The 18330-nt window shown below is 43.7% G+C and overlaps 1 protein-coding gene across 2 annotated transcripts in view; it reads right to left on the bottom strand.

Moving 5' to 3' along the window:
* LOC129868693 (calcium-binding protein 8-like) overlaps nucleotides 1-18330 on the bottom strand; it is a 90424-nt gene that overhangs the window by 35602 nt on the left and 36492 nt on the right. For both annotated transcript variants that reach the window (XM_055942871.1, XM_055942872.1), the window contains exon 4: nucleotides 9262-9374. In XM_055942871.1, coding sequence (XP_055798846.1) covers nucleotides 9262-9374 — 113 coding nt within the window. The remainder of the gene's footprint in view (nucleotides 1-9261; nucleotides 9375-18330) is intronic.

Raw genomic sequence — 18330 nt, 5'->3', positions numbered from 1 at the left:
TTGCAAGACTCTTGTCCTGATTTCTCCAAGTGGTTGACATTCCTGTTGTCCCTGGATCGACAAGTCAAATGTTTTTTTTAATGATAAGTATTTTACAGATGTGTGGACTCGAGTCACATGACTTTTACTCAAGTCTGACTTGCCACAAATTTGATGACTTGAGACTGACTTTATATAAAATATTGTAACTTGATACTTGTCTTGGAGCCTCAAGATTTTGGACTCGACTTTGACTTGAGACTAGTCTCACATTGCCATACCTCCAAAATCACATCGTTGTCACACCTTTATGGAAGCTTGGTTCTTGATGAGGCTAACTTGAAACTGATGACTTGAAATTTTCAGGCCAGGTTTTGTAAAGTTGTGTTACTCATTTTGTGGCATAGAGTCTCAGCGGATTACTTTCTATGCAGCATCTCACTTGCAAATAAACAGATTGGCTGGTGAAACACACCCTCGGCTCTCTGATTGGACCAGCAAACTGTCAAATCAAATCAAATTTTATTTGTCACATACACATGGTTAGCAGATGTTAATGCGAGTGTAGCGAAATGCTTGTGCTTCTAGTTCCGACAATGCAGTAATAACCAACAAGTAATCTAACCTAACAATTCCACAACTACTACCTTATACACACAAGTGTAAAGGGATAAAGAATATGAACATAAAGATATATGAATGAGTGATGGTACAGAACGGCATAGGCAAGATGCAGTAGATGGTATAGAGTACAGTATATACATATGAGATGAGTAATGTAGGGTATGTAAACATAAAGTGGCATAGTTTAAAGTGGCTAGTGATACATGTATTACATAAAGATGGCAAGATGCAGTAGATGATATAGAGTACAGTATATACATATACATATGAGATGAGTAATGTAGGGTATGTAAACATTATATTAAGTGGCATTGTTTAAAGTGGCTAGTGGTACATTTTTACATAATTTCCATCAATTCCCATTATTAAAATGGCTGGAGTTGAGTGAGTATGTTGGCAGCGGCCACTAAATGTTAGTGGCGGCTGTTTAACAGTCTGATGGCCTTGAGATAGAAGCTGTTTTTCAGTCTCTCGGTCCCTGCTTTGATGCACCTGTACTGACCTCGCCTTCTGGATGATAGCGGGGTGAACAGGCAGTGGCTTGGGTGGTTGTTGTCCTTGATGATCTTTATGGCCTTCCTGTGACATCGGGTGGTGTAGGTGTCCTGGAGGGCAGGTAGTTTGCCCCCGGTGATGCGTTGTGCAGACCTCACTACCCTCTGGAGAGCCTTACGGTTGTGGGCAGAGCAGTTGCCGTACCAGGCGGTGATACAGCCCGACAGGATGCTCTCGATTGTGCATCTGTAGAAGTTTGTGAGTGCTTTTGGTAACAAGCCGAATTTCTTCAGCCTCCTGAGGTTGAAGAGGCGCTGCTGCGGCTTCTTCACAACGCTGTCTGTGTGGGTGGACCAATTCAGTTTGTCCGTGATGTGTACACCGAGGAACTTAACTTTCCACCTTCTCCACTACTGTCCCGTCGATGTGGATAGGGGGGTGCTCCCTCTGCTGTTTCCTGAAGTCCACAATCATCTCCTTTGTTTTGTTGACGTTGAGTGTGAGGTTATTTTCCTGACACCACACTCCGAGGGCCCTCACCTCCTCCCTGTAGGCCGTCTCGTTGTTGTTGGTAATCAAGCCTACCACTGTAGTGTCATCCGCAAACTTGATGATTGAGTTGGAGGCGTGCATGGCCACGCAGTCGTGGGTGAACAGGGAGTACAGGAGAGGGCTCAGAACGCACCCTTGTGGGGCCCCGGTGTTGAGGATCAGCGGGGTGGAGATGTTGTTACCTACCCTCACCACCTGGGGGCGGCCCGTCAGGAAGTCCAGGACACAGTTGCACAGGGAGGGGTCGAGACCCAGGGTCTCGAGCTTGATGACGAGTTTGGAGGGTACTATGGTGTTAAATGCTGAGCTGTAGTCGATGAACAGCATTCTCACATAGGTATTCCTCTTGTCCAGATGGGTTAGGGCAGTGTGCAGTGTGGTTGTGATTGCGTCGTCTGTGGACCTATTGGGTCGGTAAGAAAATTGGAGGGTGTCAGGTAGGGTGGAGGTGATATGGTCCTTGACTAGTCTCTCAAAGCACTTCATGATGACGGAAGTGAGTGCTACGGGGCGGTAGTCGTTTAGCTCAGTTACCTTAGCTTTCTTGGGAACAGGAACAATGGTGGCCCTCTTGAAGCATGTGGGAACAGCAGACTGGGATAAGGATTGATTGAATATGTCCTTAAACACACCAGCCAGCTGGGCTGCGCATGCTCTGAGGACGCGGCTGGGAATGCCGTCTGGGCCTGCAGCCTTGCGAGGGTTAACACGTTTAAATGTTTTACTCACCTCGGCTGCAGTGAAGGAGAGCCCGCAGGTTTTGGTAGCGGGCCGTGTCAGTGGCACTGTATTGTCCTCAAAGCGAGCAAAAAAGTTATTTAGCCTGTCTGTGAGCAAGACATCCTGGTCCGCGACGGGGCTGGTTTTCTTTTTGTAATCCGTGATTGACTGTAGACCCTGCCACATACCTCCTGTGTCTGAGCTGTTGAATTGCGACTCTACTTTGTCTCTATACTGGGACTTGGCTTGTTTGATTGCCTTGCGGAGAGAATAGCTACACTGTTTGTATTCGGTCATGTTTCCGGTCACCTTGCCCTGGTTAAAAGCAGTGGTTCGCGCTTTCAGTTTCACGCAAATGCTGCCATCAATCCACGGTTTCTGGTTTGGGAATGTTTTAATCGTTGCTGTGGGTACGACATCATCAATGCACTTTCTAATGAACTCGCTCACCGAATCAGCGTATTCGTCAATGTTGTTGTTGGACGCAATGCGGAACATATCCCAATTCACGTGATCGAAGCAGTCTTGAAGAGGGAATCAGATTGGCGGACCAGCGTTGAACAGACCTGAGCGCGGGAGCTTGCTGTTTTAGTTTCTGTTTGTAGGCTGGAAGCAACAAAATGGAGTCGTGGTCAGCTTTTCCGAAAGGAGGTCGGGGGAGGGCCTTATATGCGTCGCAGAAGTTAGTATAACAATGATCCAAGGTTTTACCAGCCCTGGTAGCACAATCGATATGCTGATAGAATTTAGGGAGTTTTGTTTTCAGATTAGCCTTGTTAAAATCCCCAGCTACGATGAATGCAGCCTCAGGGTGTGTGGTTTCCAGTTTACAAAGAGTCAGATAAAGTTCGTTCAGGGCCATCGATGTGTCTGCTTGGGGGGGAATATATACGGCTGTGATTATAATCGAAGAGAATTCCCTTGGTAGATAATGCGGTCGACATTTGATTGTGAGGAATTCTAGATCAGGTGAACAGAATGACTTGAGTTCCTGTATGTTGTTATGATCACACCACGTCTCGTTAATCATAAGGCATACACCCCCGACCCTCTTCTTACCAGAAAGATGTTTGTTTGTCGGCGCGATGCGTGAAGAAACCAGCTGGCTGCACCGACTCCGTTAGCGTCTCTTGAGTGAGCCATGTTTCCGTGAAGCAGAGAACGTTACAATCTCTGATGTCTCTCTGGAATGTTACCCTTGCTCGGATTTCATCAACCTTATTGTCAAGAGACTGGACATTGGCGAGTAGTATGCTAGGGAGTGAAGCGCGATGTGCCCGTCTCCGAAGCCTGACCAGGAGACCGCTTCGTTTGCCCCTTTTACGGCGTCGCTTAGGGTCGCCGGCTGGGATCAGATCCATTGTATTGGGTGGAAGGCAAAACACTGGACCCGCTTCGGGAAAGTCATATTCCTGGTTGTAACGATGGTGAGTTGATGTTGCTCTTATATTCAGTAGTTCCTCCCGACTATGTAATGAAATCTAAGATTACCTGGGTTACCAATGTAAGGAATAACACATAAAAAAAACAAAATACTGCATATTTTCCTAGGAACGCGAAGCGGCCATCTCGGTCGGCGCCGGAAGGTCAAGCAATACAGGTCGGGTGAGCTAGCCAGTGAGAAGGTTTTGGGGGCTTGTGAGTGTGGAATTTAATGGGATTTTTTTTTATACATATTTTAATAGGCTACATATAGCCTACCATTTGTATTTTATATTTATACCTTTGCTTATTCGATCTGGTCACTAACATAGGCCTACAAATTCTTGTTTCAAAAACATCTAATCTGGGCTTCAGATCCAGAACCAAAAAGTTGCATGTCTTGATTGTTGACCAATGACCCGTCATCAGCATTTGAGCGCAAAGGCAGGCACATATCCAGATTAGTGACCAGAAAGCACTTGTTACATTTTATCAGGTGTTGCCTGGCAAAAACAGAGTAGCCTACCTACATTAATATTATCCATATAAAGTTCTACAGACGCATCTTTGCCACAATAATAGGCTACCTGGCGATTTAATTGATACTTTTTATATTTCATTTAGGCATAGTTTGGGTGGGTTATAATTATATACCTCAGTGGTGGTACTGGCTATATGTCTAAAGATGGCTGTAACATGGCACTACCTTTAATACTTATGGGATGAAGATGTAAAATATTCTGTCAAATTAATTACGATATTTGTAAGAAAGAAAAAGGCTACAGACAGATCATGCTTTCCATCCAATCCTGCAATCTCTGCTGCGTACATGTAGGCCATGTGATCGTGCTAGCTCTAGACTCCAGCAAAGTGACACTGTGACATTAGGCAGTTCACACGGAGGATTTGTTACCTATAACAAAGTTGGCAATACAAAAATTACATTTTTGCCAAGCGATTATTATTTTGGCAAACAATTATTAAGATTCATCCTGTATTGTCCGTAACATCATTACCCCATAGCAACAGATGTGGGACACACACACACACATACACACTGCCCACCGTTCCCCCACAAACAACCACAAGTTCAGATATTCCATCCCTGAGGCCAGCTGAAAAGAAGACTTGATGTGCGAATGCATATACAGTTGTAGCTGTTTGAAAAGGCACGAACAATTGAGCAAAAATGGGGAGATTTGATTTTCCAACGTCAAGTCCTAAGTGATGGAGCTCAGATACACCCCCCCCCCCCCCCGGAATCCCCACCAGCTAGGTACAAGGTCATCAAGGTTCTCATTAGCAGATTTGAGAAATTCCTCGTACATTATGCTCACCCAATCCAAGGGCTTTGGCTTTGTTGGACCAACCCTGCCAGGCAGGCTCAGACTCTTGAGGGGGCAGTGTTGCATTAGTGGGTCTCTGAACACGTTCATCTTTCTTGGCTGCGTATTATATAGGCTACTTGCAGTAAGCCTATTAAACAGATAAGGACTTCTCCTTAGTGTGTGGGTTGCTCAGGTGGGTGTCTAGGGTCGGGGACTGTTCCATCATGATAGAACAATAAATAAACACACTTGTTTTAAAATATATATATCATAAATCTGCACAGAACTGGAAGCTCTCTCTGTCACAACTGCTGCTCGCAGGCACACACGGGCTCTGTCATTTGCAACTATTTTCCTTAACTGCACATTGCACACTTTTCCAAACACAAAAATCGCACACCCCACCTTCCATCACAATACACCTGCACATACCCACACACTGTGCCTTCTATGTACTCTGTTTGCTGTGTTTTTATCGAAAAGTACTCAAAAGCCTGAAATAAGGTAGGAATCAACATCAACATTTTGAGTACTTTCGTGTTCCAGTTCCTTATAAGTAAAGATGTATTATTTCAATAATTATCCTTTCTTCTAACGCTGTCTTATCTATTTATTAATACTATGAATAGGAAGTTGAATACTAATTATTTTACAACATTCCCTATCTTGAATGGTATAGTGTATTTTGTAGTTTATTTCTTTATCAATTGTTGTATTTTATTGTTTTACAATTTCTTTCTATTACAATACCGTCTTGGTGTCTCGGAACAGTTGGCTATCAATGTACAGTTTATTGACTACGAGAGCTACACGATTCCCTTCAAGTCTATTCACCTTAAAGAGTGGGTACAGAACTTAAAGCCGGTCTACACTTTTCTTCAGGAACTGATCATTCATTCCTATTTTCCTGCCAGCGAGTCTCTTGTCAAACATTATTTTATCTTTAAAGAATGCAAATTTGGCAACGAGTAGGCGTTCGTATTTTTGTCCTCTATCCGAAACGGTGTACATGTTAGAGTTTGATTTTGTAGACGGTATCGCCTGGGATCTGTAGCGCTTTAAGAAGGAATTATTTCACCACACTTTCAGGATCTTCTCCCTCACTTTCTTTAATACTAGTAAGTACCAGATTTTCCCGCATAGATCTAGTCTGTATTCCAAGTAAGGCTTATCTCAGAAACATATTCTCTCTTTTAAGTTCTTTAGCGTCCGTTTTAATAGTATTGACTGTACCTTTCAGCTTGTTTGTTCCGTTGTCACAGCTTTTTCATCACTCATTTAGAGGCTCGCCTTCATCGCCTTTATTTCTTTACTAACAAGTTCAAGTACGCCCGATTGATCATTTATTGATTTTAGAAGGTCGGTCTACACTATTACTGTACCAGATTGCGAAAAGAAAACCCTTTACAATGAAGATCTGTGAAGTTATTTGGATTTTTACGAATGATCTTTGAAAGACAGGGTCCTGAAAAAGGGATGGTTCTTTTTATGCTGAGTTTAGCTAGCTAGCTAAGGATAATCCACTAACTCAGCAGCTAACACAGGCAGCTGTTTCATGGAAACTAGCCAATCCATTGTGCTTTAATTATGTCAATACTAGCTACAGTGGTTAGCTAGCTTGGAGGAAGTATTTAGCATTACGTGCATTGCGTTTGTGCATTTAGCTAGCGACCGTCCCCTAGCCTACATTGCATAAAAGTGTGATGAGCTCATCCGTGGATCCACAGAGAAAATTCCGTATTTTCCCCCAATTTTTTGTTGTTGTCTCCTCACGTGGGGGTTCGTGCTCTCTGATTGGCTCAAAGTCAAGTTGTTGGCCACTGACGAGCATTGCGATTTTACAAATACAAAATCGGCAGGTTCGTCGCTACCGGGTCGGCAATCAGCAGGTACCGCTTCTGTTCTAGCAAGAGAAAGACCGGTCTCCCACTGTGATAAGTACCTATCGGCAGTCTATCGGCAGTAAGATTCTCAGTGTGTTTCATGCTTCATTCCATTTCTCTTATTCCCTTTCTGTTTCTTAGTTCCCTTTCTGTCTTTTATAAAACATTTCTCTCCATGCCCCCTTCTCTCTGTGTGTCTACTCTCTGCCTGTCACTCCATCGTTGTTCTCTCTTCCCTTTTCCCTTGTTTTCTCTCTCCATCTCAACCCTTTTTATAATGCAGCAAAGACCACTGAACTGAAAGTAGTTTAGTTTTACTTTCCCCAAAAACACATATATTCGCTGAACACAAGTGAATTAAAAAACACTACGCACACATACATGCACACACACACCCTGGCATGTCTTTTTCCTTTGGAGACATGGGCCCAATGATCCCTTTCCCTATCATCATGGGACAAAAAGGAGAGATCAAAAAGAGAAGAAACAGAAATACAAAAAGCGAGAAAAGGGGTAGAGATGATGGAGAAGAAAGAAGAGAGGAGAGGGGAAGAGAGGAGAGGACTGGAAAATAGATTAGAGAAGAAAATGTAACCTTTATTTAACTAGGCAAGTCAGTTAACAACAAATTCTTATTTACAATGACGGCCTACCCTGGCCAAATCCGGAGGATGCTGGGCCAATTGTGTTCCGCCCTATGGGACTCCCAATCATGGCCGGATGTGATGCAGCCTGGATTTGATCCAGGTACTGCGGTGACGCCTCTTGCACTGAGATGCAGTGTCTTAGACCACTGTGTCACTCGGGAGCCCGAAAGCTCTCCTTTCTCTGAAGCAGAGACCCCCTAGGATTACTTTGAAGTCTGTAAACATGCACACATGGATGTACGCACACACACATACACACACACACACACACACACACACACACACACACACACACACACACACACACACACACACACACACACACACACACACACACACACACACACACACACACACACACACACACTGGCATGTCTTTTTCCTTTGAAGACATGGGCCCAAATATCCCTTTCCGCATCATCATGGGACAAAAGGCAAAGGTATGGGGTCTCTATCTGTGTGTGTGTGTTAATATCTAGCAAAAACAGGTTTTTGTGCAAGCATCTCCACGTGCCCTGACTGCAGAAGCCATCGCAGAGGGAGGGAGAAGAGGAGAGTAGGGGCAGAAGGAGGAGAGGGGAACAGAAGAGGAGGATATGGGGATTTGGGGAAATGAGATAAAGGAGAGATCAAAAAGAGAAGAAACAGAAATACAAAAAGCGAGAAAAGGGGTAGAGATGATGGAGAAAAAAGAAGAGAGGAGAGGAGGAGAGAGGACTGGGAAATAAAAAAGGAAGAGAAGAAGATGAAAGGAAATGAGGACAGGAAAAGAGAAGAGAAAGGAATAGAAAGGAACAGAAGAGTAGAAAGGAGATAGACTGTTCTCTCTGCTACCGCACGGCAAGCGGTACCGGAGCGCCAAGTCTAGGTCCAAGAGGCTTCTAAACAGCTTCTACCCCCAAGCCATAAGACTCCTGAACAGCTAATTAAATGGCAACCCAGACTACCCCCCCCACCCCCCCCACCCCACCCCACCCCACGCTGCTGCTACTCTCTGTTATCATCTATGCACAGCTATTTTAACCCTACCTGCATGTACATAATTACCTCAACTACGTCGACACCGGTGCGACCCGCATATTGACACATTGACTCTGAACTGGTACCCCCCCTGTATACAGGCCCGCTATTGTTATTTACTGCTGCTCATTAATTATTTGTTTTTCTTATATCTTAATTCTTTTTTTTAGGGGGGGGGGGGGGATTTTCTTAAAACTGCATTGTTGGTTAAGGGCTTGTAAGGGAGCATTTCACTGTAAGGTGAAATGTTCACCTGTTGTATTCAGCGCATGTGACAAATACAATTTGATTTGAGATAGGAGAAACGAGAACATGAGAGAAAAGAGCAGAAAAAGAGAAGAGAAGAGAGGAGAGAACCCACTGGGCAAAGACATCCTTACATTGATGACTTTTAAAAAATCCAATCAGTTTTCAACGTTGATTCAACATCACCACATTGAATTGTTCGGTTGAAATTGCGTGGAAACAATGTTGATTCAACCAGTTTTTGCCCAAGACACCCGAACTGAAGAGAAGAGGAGAGAAGAGGATTTGACAGAAGAAAACAGAAGATAAGTGAAGTCAAGAGAAGAGAGGACTATGTGGTCCTACCTGCCAGAAGATGTTATCGATGGTGCTTCCTCGGAAACCTTCTCTGGTCTCAGACGACAGAAGTTTGGGTCCCAGTATCGTCACAAACTCTTCAAAGTCCACCTGGCCATCACCTACACACACACACACACAGTCTTGTAGACCACCTGTCCCCAACCCCCGGGCACATTCTCTACCGGGCCGCACGGAAAGGATACATTCATTTGAAATTGTTTTAATCGGTTAAATAAAATAATAATTATATACAATCATAGGCTATTTGTGCAGTAATTACATTGAACTTGGTGCAGTCTGTTGGTCCTTTTCTCACCACTCTAATATCTATGTCACGCCCACAACAGTTTACAGATTTTGAACTTGAGTAATGAGTTCATCACGGTCTGTGTGAGCTGTGTTGCCCGCCAACTTTGGACTAGCTAGCTACGTAAGTTGACATGAATAAAAACAAACAAACGTCGCTGGAGAGATTCTTCCGAAGGGGTAAGGGAGTTCGAAGGCCCAACGACGATGTCGATAATACAGAGACAGCAGAGCCCGAGACTGCAAAAAAAAGAAAGCCTCATTCATTTGAAAAGATGATGAGTCCTACCTAAAATATGGCTTTACTGCGACAGGTGACTCGCATGCTCCAAGCCCCCTGTGCGTAGTATGTGGAGATAGGCTATCTAACGAGGCAATGAAGCCCTCAAAACTACTTCGGCACATCGAATCCAAGCACCCTGCACTTAAAGACAAACCTGTTGAATTCTTTGAGCGAAGAAAACGTGAACAAGAAGGACAGAAGCAAGTTTTGAAAGCCACCGCATCAACAAACGTGGCTGCACTGAGAGCGTCATACTAAGTGGCTAGCCGTATTGCTAAGGCCAAGAAGCCTTTCACTATTGGCGAGGAGTTGATTCTACCTGCTGCTAAGGACATTTGCCGTGAACTCTTAGGAGAGGCTGCAGCTAAAAAGATAGCACAGGTTCCTCTTTCGGCTACCACCGTTACTAGGCGAATTGATGAAATAGCGGAGGACGTTGAGGCACAATTGTTAGAGGCTTAAAACCTCTTAAGGATCGGCCCCTTTTTTTCAATTTTTTCCTTAAATGACATGCCCAAATCTAACTGCTTGTAGCTCAGGCCCTGAAGCAAGGACATGCATTTCTTGGTACCATTTGAAAGGAAACACTTTGAAGTTTGTGGAAATGTGAAAGGAATGTAACAGAATATAACACATTAGATCTGGTAAAAGATAATACAAAGAAAACACCCATTTTTTTTTTTTTTGTACCATCATCTTTGAAATGCAAGAGAAAGGCCATAATGTATTATTCCAGCCCATGTGCAATTCAGATATTGGCCACTAGATGGCAGCAGTGTATGTGCAACGTTTTAGACTGATCCAATGAACCATTGCATTTCTGTTCATTAAATGTTGGGTCAAGACTCCTCAAATGTTCCTAATTTGTTTTTGTTTTTTTTATTTTATTTTTTTTATTTAACCTTTATTTAACCAGGTAGGCAAATTGAGAACACGTTCTCATTTACAATTGCGACCTGGCCAAGATAAAGCAAAGCAGTTCGACACATACAACAACACATAGTTACACATGGAGTAAAAACAAACATATAGTCAATAATACAGTGAAAAAAATAAAAAAATAAGTCTACAGTATATACAATGTGAGCAAGTGAGGTGAGATAAGGGGGGTGAAGGCAAACAGATATATGTATAAATAAATAAAAATATAAAAAGGCCATGGAGGCGAAGTGAGTACAACACAGCAAGTAAAATAAAAACTAAAAAAAAAAACACTGGAATGGTTGGTTTGCATTGGAAGAAAGTGCAAAGTAGAGACAGAAATAATGGGGTGCAAAGGAGCAAAATAAATTAATAAATAAATACAGTAGGTAAAGAGGTAGTTGTTTGGGCTAAATTGTAGATGGGTTATGTACAGGTGCAGTAATCTATGAGCTGCTCTGACAGCTGGTGCTTAAAGCTAGTGAGGGAGATAGGTGTTTCCAGTTTCAGAGATTTTTGTAGTTCGTTCCAGTCATTGGCAGCAGAGAACTGGAAGGAGAGGCGTCCAAAGGAAGAATTGGTTTTGGGGGTGACTAGAGAGATATACCTGCTGGAGCGCGTGCTACGGGTAGGTGCTGCTATGGTGACCAGCGAGCTGAGATAAGGGGGGACTTGTAGATGACCTGGAACCAATGGGTTTGGCGACGAGTATGAAGCGAGGGCCAGCCAACGAGAGTGTACAGGTCGCAGTGGTGGGTAGTATATGGGGCTTTGGTGACAAAACGGATGGCACTGTGATAGACTGCATCCAATTTATTGAGTAGGGTTTTGGAGGCTATTTTGTAAATGACATCACCGAAGTCGAGGATTGGTAGGATGGTCAGTTTTACAAGGGTATGTTTGGCAGCATGAGTAAAGGATGCTTTGTTGCGGAATAGGAAGCCAATTCTAGATTTGACTTTGGATTGGAGATGTTTGATGTGGGTCTGGAAGGAGAGTTTACAGTCTAACCAGACACCTAGGTATTTGTAGTTGTCCACATATTCTAAGTCAGAGCCGTCCAAAGTAGTGATGTTGGACAGGCGGGCCGGAGCAGGCAGCGATCGGTTGAAGAGCATGCATTTGGTTTTACTTGTATTTAAGAGCAGTTGGAGGCCACGGAAGGAGAGTTGTATGGCATTGAAGCTCGCCTGGAGGGTTGTTAACACAGTGTCAAAAGAAGGGCCAGAAGTATACAGAATAGTGTCGTCTGCGTAGAGGTGGATCAGAGAATCACCAGCAGCAAGAGCGACATCATTGATGTAAACAGAGAAGAGAGTCGGTCCAAGAATTGAACCCTGTGGCACCCCCATAGAGACTGCCAGAGGCCCGGACAACAGACCCTCAGATTTGACACACTGAACTCTATCAGAGAAGTAGTTGGTGAACCAGGCGAGGCAATCATTAGAGAAACCAAGGCTGTCGAGTCTGCCAATGAGGATGTGGTGATTGACAGAGTCAAAAGCCTTGGCCAGGTCAATGAATACGGCTGCACAGTATTGTTTCCTATCGATGGCGGTTACGATATCGTTTATGACCTTGAGCGTGGCTGAGGTGCACCCATGACCAGCTCTGAAACCAGATTGCATAGCGGAGAAGGTGTGGTGTGATTCGAAATGGTCGGTAATCTGTTTGTTGACTTGGCTTTCGAAGACCTTAGAAAGGCAGGGTAGGATAGATATAGGTCTGTAGCAGTTAGGGTCAAGGGTGTCCCCCCCTTTGAAGAGGGGGATAACCGCAGCTGCTTTCCAATCTTTGGGTATCTCAGACGACACGAAAGAGAGGTTGAAGAGGCTAGTAATAGGGGTGGCAACAATTTCAGCAGATAGTTTTAGAAAGAAAGGGTCCAGATTATCTAGCCCGGCTGATTTGTAAGGGTCCAGATTTTGCAGCTCATTAAGAACATCAGCTGACTGTATTTGGGAGAAAGAGAAATGGGGAAGGCTTGGGCGAGTAGCAGAGGGGAGGGCAGTGCTGTTGTCCCGGGTAGGGGTAGCCAGGTGGAAAGCATGGCCAGCCGTAGAAAAATGCTTATTGAAATTCTCAATTATAGTGGATTTGTCGGTGGTGACAGTGTTTCCTATCTTCAGGGCGGTTGGAAGCTGGGAGGAGGTGTTCTTATTCTCCATGGACTTTACGGTGTCCCAGAACTTTTTTGAATTTGTGTTGCAGGAAGCAAATTTCTGCTTGAAAAAGCTAGCCTTGGCTGTTCTAACTGCCTGTGTATATTGGTTTCTGGCTTCCCTGAAAAGTTGCATATCACGGGGGCTGTTCGATGCTAATGCAGAACGCCATAGGATGTTTTTCTGTTGGTTAAGGGCAGTCAGGTCAGGAGAGAACCAAGGGCTATATCTGTTCCTGGTTCTAAATTTCTTGAATGGGGCATGCTTATTCAAGATGGTGAGGAAGGCATTTTTAAAAAATGACCAGGCATCCTCTACTGACGGGATGAGATCAATATCCTTCCAGGATACCCCGGCCAGGTCAATTAGGAAGGCCTGCTCGCTGAAGTGTTTCAGGGAGCGTTTGACAGTGATGAGTGGAGGTCGTTTGACCGCTGACCCATTACGGATGCAGGCAATGAGGCAGTGATCGCTGAGATCTTGGTTAAAAACAGCAGAGGTGTATTTGGAGGGCAAGTTTGTTAGGATGATATCTATGAGGGTACCCGTGTTTACGGAATTAGGGTGGTACCTGGTAGGTTCATTAATAATTTGTGTGAGATTGAGGGCATCAAGCTTAGATTGTAGGGTGGCTGGGGTGTTGAGCATGTTCAAATTTAGGTCACCTAGCAGCACGAGCTCTGAAGATAGATGGGGGGCAATCAGTTCACATATAGTGTCCAGAGCACAGCTGGGGGCAGAGGGTGGTCTATAGCAGGCGGCAACGGTGAGAGACTTGTTTTTAGAGAGGTGGATTTTTAAAAGTAGAAGTTCAAATTGTTTGGGAACAGACCTGGATAGTATAACAGAACTCTGCAGGCAGTCTTTGCAGTAGATTGCAACACCGCCCCCTTTGGCCGTTCTATCTTGTCTGAAAATATTGTAATTGGGGATAAAAATGTCTGAATTTTTGGTGGTCTTTCTAAGCCAGGATTCAGACACGGCTAAAACATCCGGGTTGGTAGAGTGTGCTAAAGCAGTGAACAAAACAAACTTAGGGAGGAGGCTCCTAATGTTAACATGCATGAAGCCAAGGCTATTACGGTTACAGAAGTCATCAAAAGAGAGCGCCTGGGGAATAGGAGTGGAGCCAGGTACTGCAGGGCCTGGATTCACCTCTACATCACCAGAGGAACAGAGGAGAAGTAGGATAATGGTACGGCTAAAAGCTATGAGAATTGGTCGCCTAGAGCTACCAGAGCAGAGAGTAAAAGGAAGTTTCTGGGGGCGATAAAATAGTTTAAAGGAATAATGTACAGACAAAGGTATGGTAGGATGTGAATACAGTGGAGGTAAACCTAGGTATTGAGTGATGATGAGAGAGATCTTGTCTCTAGAAACATCATTGAAACCAGGTGATGTCATCGCATATGTGGGTGGTGGAACTGCAGGGTTGGATATGGTATAGAGAGCAGGGCTAGAATCTCTACAGTGAAATAAGCCAATAAACACTAACCAGAACAGCAATGGACAAGGCATATTTACATTAAGGAGAGGCAAGCTTAATCGAGTGATAAATAAGGGTCCAGTGAGTAGAGGTTGGTTGGGGTCGTGGCGATCCAGACAGCTGGCCGGGTATATGGCTATCGGTAGCAGCATAGGATGGAGGTCTGTTTGTAGATACCTCGTGCGTTTCCGTCGGTAGGTTCCGTGTAGTGGGGTTTTGTTCAGATAGCCACCGATAAGACAGCTAACGATTAGCGGGCCTCAGATGAGCGTTCAGGTAACGCCGGGACGGAGGTGCCGGTTGGATAAATCCCTCGGGCAGATAACGTCGGCAGTCAGTCGTGAAGGCCCGGTGGGGTTCCGTATCTGCAGCAGCAACAAAGAAGCGGGTCCGGATGGTGATGGAACTCCTCAGCTGGCTAGCTCCAGCATGATTTGAGTTATCTCCGGGGTCGACGTAAGCCAATAGTCACACGGTATGCAGCTAGCTAGCTGCGAAATCAAGGTGCAAGTGTCCAGAGGCTGCGGTTGGAATCCGGGGAAACTGAGAGAAAAAAAGTCCCGGAATGCTCCGGTCCGAGTCGCGTTGCACAAAAGTGCCGGTAGATTATCGAGCTAGAGGAATAGCTGATGACCGCAAAAACGTGGGCAGCTGAAACACCAACGCTAGCCAGCAAACCGGCTAATTTCGGGGCAGCTACAGATTAGCTTCTGGCTAGCTATCGGAGTAGCTTCTGGATTAGCTTTCAGGCTAGCTTCTGAATTAGCCCCTGGCTATCTTCCACGATGGATTTTCAGATTGAGGTAAATAGTACTTATTGTAATTGGTGAAGCGGGTTGCAGGAAAGCTTTTGCAGGAAAGCTTTTTTTAGTTGAGTTCTTGGATAATAAAATAAATAAAAGATATGTGAAGAAAAGGTGTAAATATATATATATACAGGACACGACACGACAACACGGAAAAATACGTCTGAACTGCTAAGCCACCTTGGTAACGAGTCACTGTGGTATGCAATCCAGGTTGATACATCTAACGATGTCGACAACAAGGCAATACTGCTTGTTTATGTGCGATATATATTTCAGGATGATGTGCATGAGGATATGTTGTGTGCGCTGTCCCTGCCGACTAACACAACGGCCGCAGAACTATTCAAGTCTTTGGATGATTACACGTGACCAAAATTGGATTGATCATTCTGTGTTGGCGTATGCACGGATGAGGCTGCTGCCATGACTGGACGGCTGTCTGGTTTCACAGAGAAATGCTGGCTAGCCGAAAAATGTCACCTGAACTTAACGTCATATTGAATGATGTTATAAAAGTTATCAATCACATCAAAGCACACACCCTTAACGCACATCTGTTTGGGCAGCTTTGTGAGGAAATGGACACAGAGCACAAACACCTTCTCTTATACACAGAATTCAGATGGCTATCCAGGGGGAGATCGCTTGCCAGAGTGTTTGAGTTACGAGAGCCGCTGCAGAGATTTCTTTCAAAAAGAAGTCACCACTGGCAGCACATTTCAATGACGAGGAATGGGTCGCAAAACTCGCTTACCTGTGCGACTTATTCAACCTTGCTCAACGAACTCAATCTGTCACTTCAGGGGAGAATGACAAACGTCTTTAAGTTGGCAGATAGTGGATGCATTCAAAGCCAAACTGGTACTGTGGGGACGGCGAGTGGACAGGGGCATATTTGATACTGTTATTTCTTACTTTTTTTTGTTGTTGATACTTTCTTAAAATTGCATTGTTGGTTAAGGGCTTGTAAGTAAGCATTTCACTGTAAGGTTAGTCGAGGTAATTGAGGTAATATGTACAGTTGAAGTCGGAAGTTTACACACACTTAGGTTGGAGTCATTAAAACTCATTTTTCAACCACTCCACAAATATCTTGTTAACAAACTATAGTTTTGGCAAGTCGGTTAGGACATCTACTTCGTGCATGACACGTAATTTTTCCAACAATTGTTTACAGACAGATTATTTCACTTATAATTCACTGTATCACAATTCCAGTGGGTCAGAAGTTTACATACACGAAGATGACTGTGCATTTAAACAGCTTGGAAAATTCCAGAAAATTATGTCATGGCTTTAGAAGCTTCTGATAGGCTAATTGACATAATTTGAGTCAATTGGAGGTGTACCTGTGGATGTATTTCAAGGCTTACCTTCAAACGCAGTGCCTCTTTGCTTGACATCATGGGAAAATCAAAAGAAATCAACCAAGACCTCAGAAAAAGAATTGTAGACCTCCACAAGTCTGGTTCATCCTTGGGAGCAATTTCCAAACGCCTGAAGGTACCACGTTCAACTGTACAAACAATAGTATGCAAGTATAACCTCTAATTCCTCCCAATCCCGGATCCGGGAGCACCCCCATCAGTAAAAAAGCTGACTAGCATAGCCTAGCATAGCGTCACAAGTAAATACTAGCATCTAAATATCATTAAATCACAAGTCCAAGACACCAGATGAAAGATACACATCTTGTGAATCCAGCCATCATTTCTGATTTTTAAAATGTTTTACAGGGAAGACACAATATGTAAATCTATTAGCTAACCACGTTAGCAAAAGACACCACTTTTTTTACTCCACCATTTTTTTACTGCATCAGTAGCTATCACAAATTCGACCAAATAAAGATATAAATAGCCACTAACCAAGAAACAACTTCATCAGATGACAGTCTGATAACATATTTATTGTATAGCATATGTTTTGTTAGAAAAATGTGCATATTTCAGGTATAAATCATAGTTTACCATTGCAGCCACCATCACAACTCTCACCAAAGCGACTAGAATAACTACAGAGAGCAACGTGAATTACCTAAATACTCATCATAAAACATTTCTGAAAAATACACAGCGTACAGCAAATGAAAGACAAACATCTTGTGAATCCAGCCAATATTTCAGATTTTTTAAGTGTTTTACAGCGAAAACACAATATAGCATTATATTAGCTTACCACAATAGCCAGAAACACAACACCATTTACCAGCAGCAAAGGTTAGCGATCGTAACAAGCAAGCAAAAGATATAATTTTTGACTAACCTTCATAAACTTCTTCAGATGACAGTCCTGTAACATCATATTACACAATGCATATAGGGTTTGTTCGAAAATGTGCATATGTAGCGGCACAAATCGTGGTTATACAATGTGAGTAGTGGCCAAACTTCAAGCAATCTGTCCGGCGCCATCTTGGAGAGGCACCTAATCTAATCGATAACTATTCATAAACTTGACTAAAAAATACAGGTTGGACAGCAAATGAAAGATACATTAGTTCTTAATGCAACCGCTGTGTTAGATTTTTAAAATGAACGTTACTGCGCATACAGCGTGCGCTAAAGCGAGACCGCACCGAAATTCATGGCGGAATTATTGTTTAACATTTGTCAACATAAATACGAATTAACAGCATAAAGACTTCTTACTATTTGACGAGCTTCCATCAGAATCTTGGGCAAGGTGTCCTTTCTCCAGAACAATCGTCTTTTGGTTGAAAGATGTCCTCTTCTCCTGTCGAAATAGCTGCTAACGCTAACCATGTGCCGGAGAGGTGTCCAACTAGCGATAGCGTGACAAAGAAATTCCAGAAAATCGCAATAAACTGATATAAACTGCTATAAGTCGGTTTAAATTAACTACCTTATGAAGTTAAGACAAAAATCAAATTAAATCAGAGCCGGAGATATAGAACTGCTAAAACGAAAGCTTTTCAGGACACCATTGTGATGTCCCTCCTGCGCCAGGCGCCCCGTTGAAAAGAACGGACCTTCCGTTCCAAGAGCTTTTATAGTGCCCCAGATGGTGCAATCCACTCCATTCAAATTCTCACCGCTTACTGACATCTAGAGGAAGGCGTATGCAGTGCATGTAGCCCCATAGCTT

This window comes from Salvelinus fontinalis, chromosome 13, assembly GCF_029448725.1.
Source record: "Salvelinus fontinalis isolate EN_2023a chromosome 13, ASM2944872v1, whole genome shotgun sequence".
Taxonomy (NCBI): domain Eukaryota; kingdom Metazoa; phylum Chordata; class Actinopteri; order Salmoniformes; family Salmonidae; genus Salvelinus; species Salvelinus fontinalis.
The sequence above is the reverse complement of the archived record's forward strand: the minus strand, read 5'-3'. Positions and strand labels throughout refer to the sequence as shown.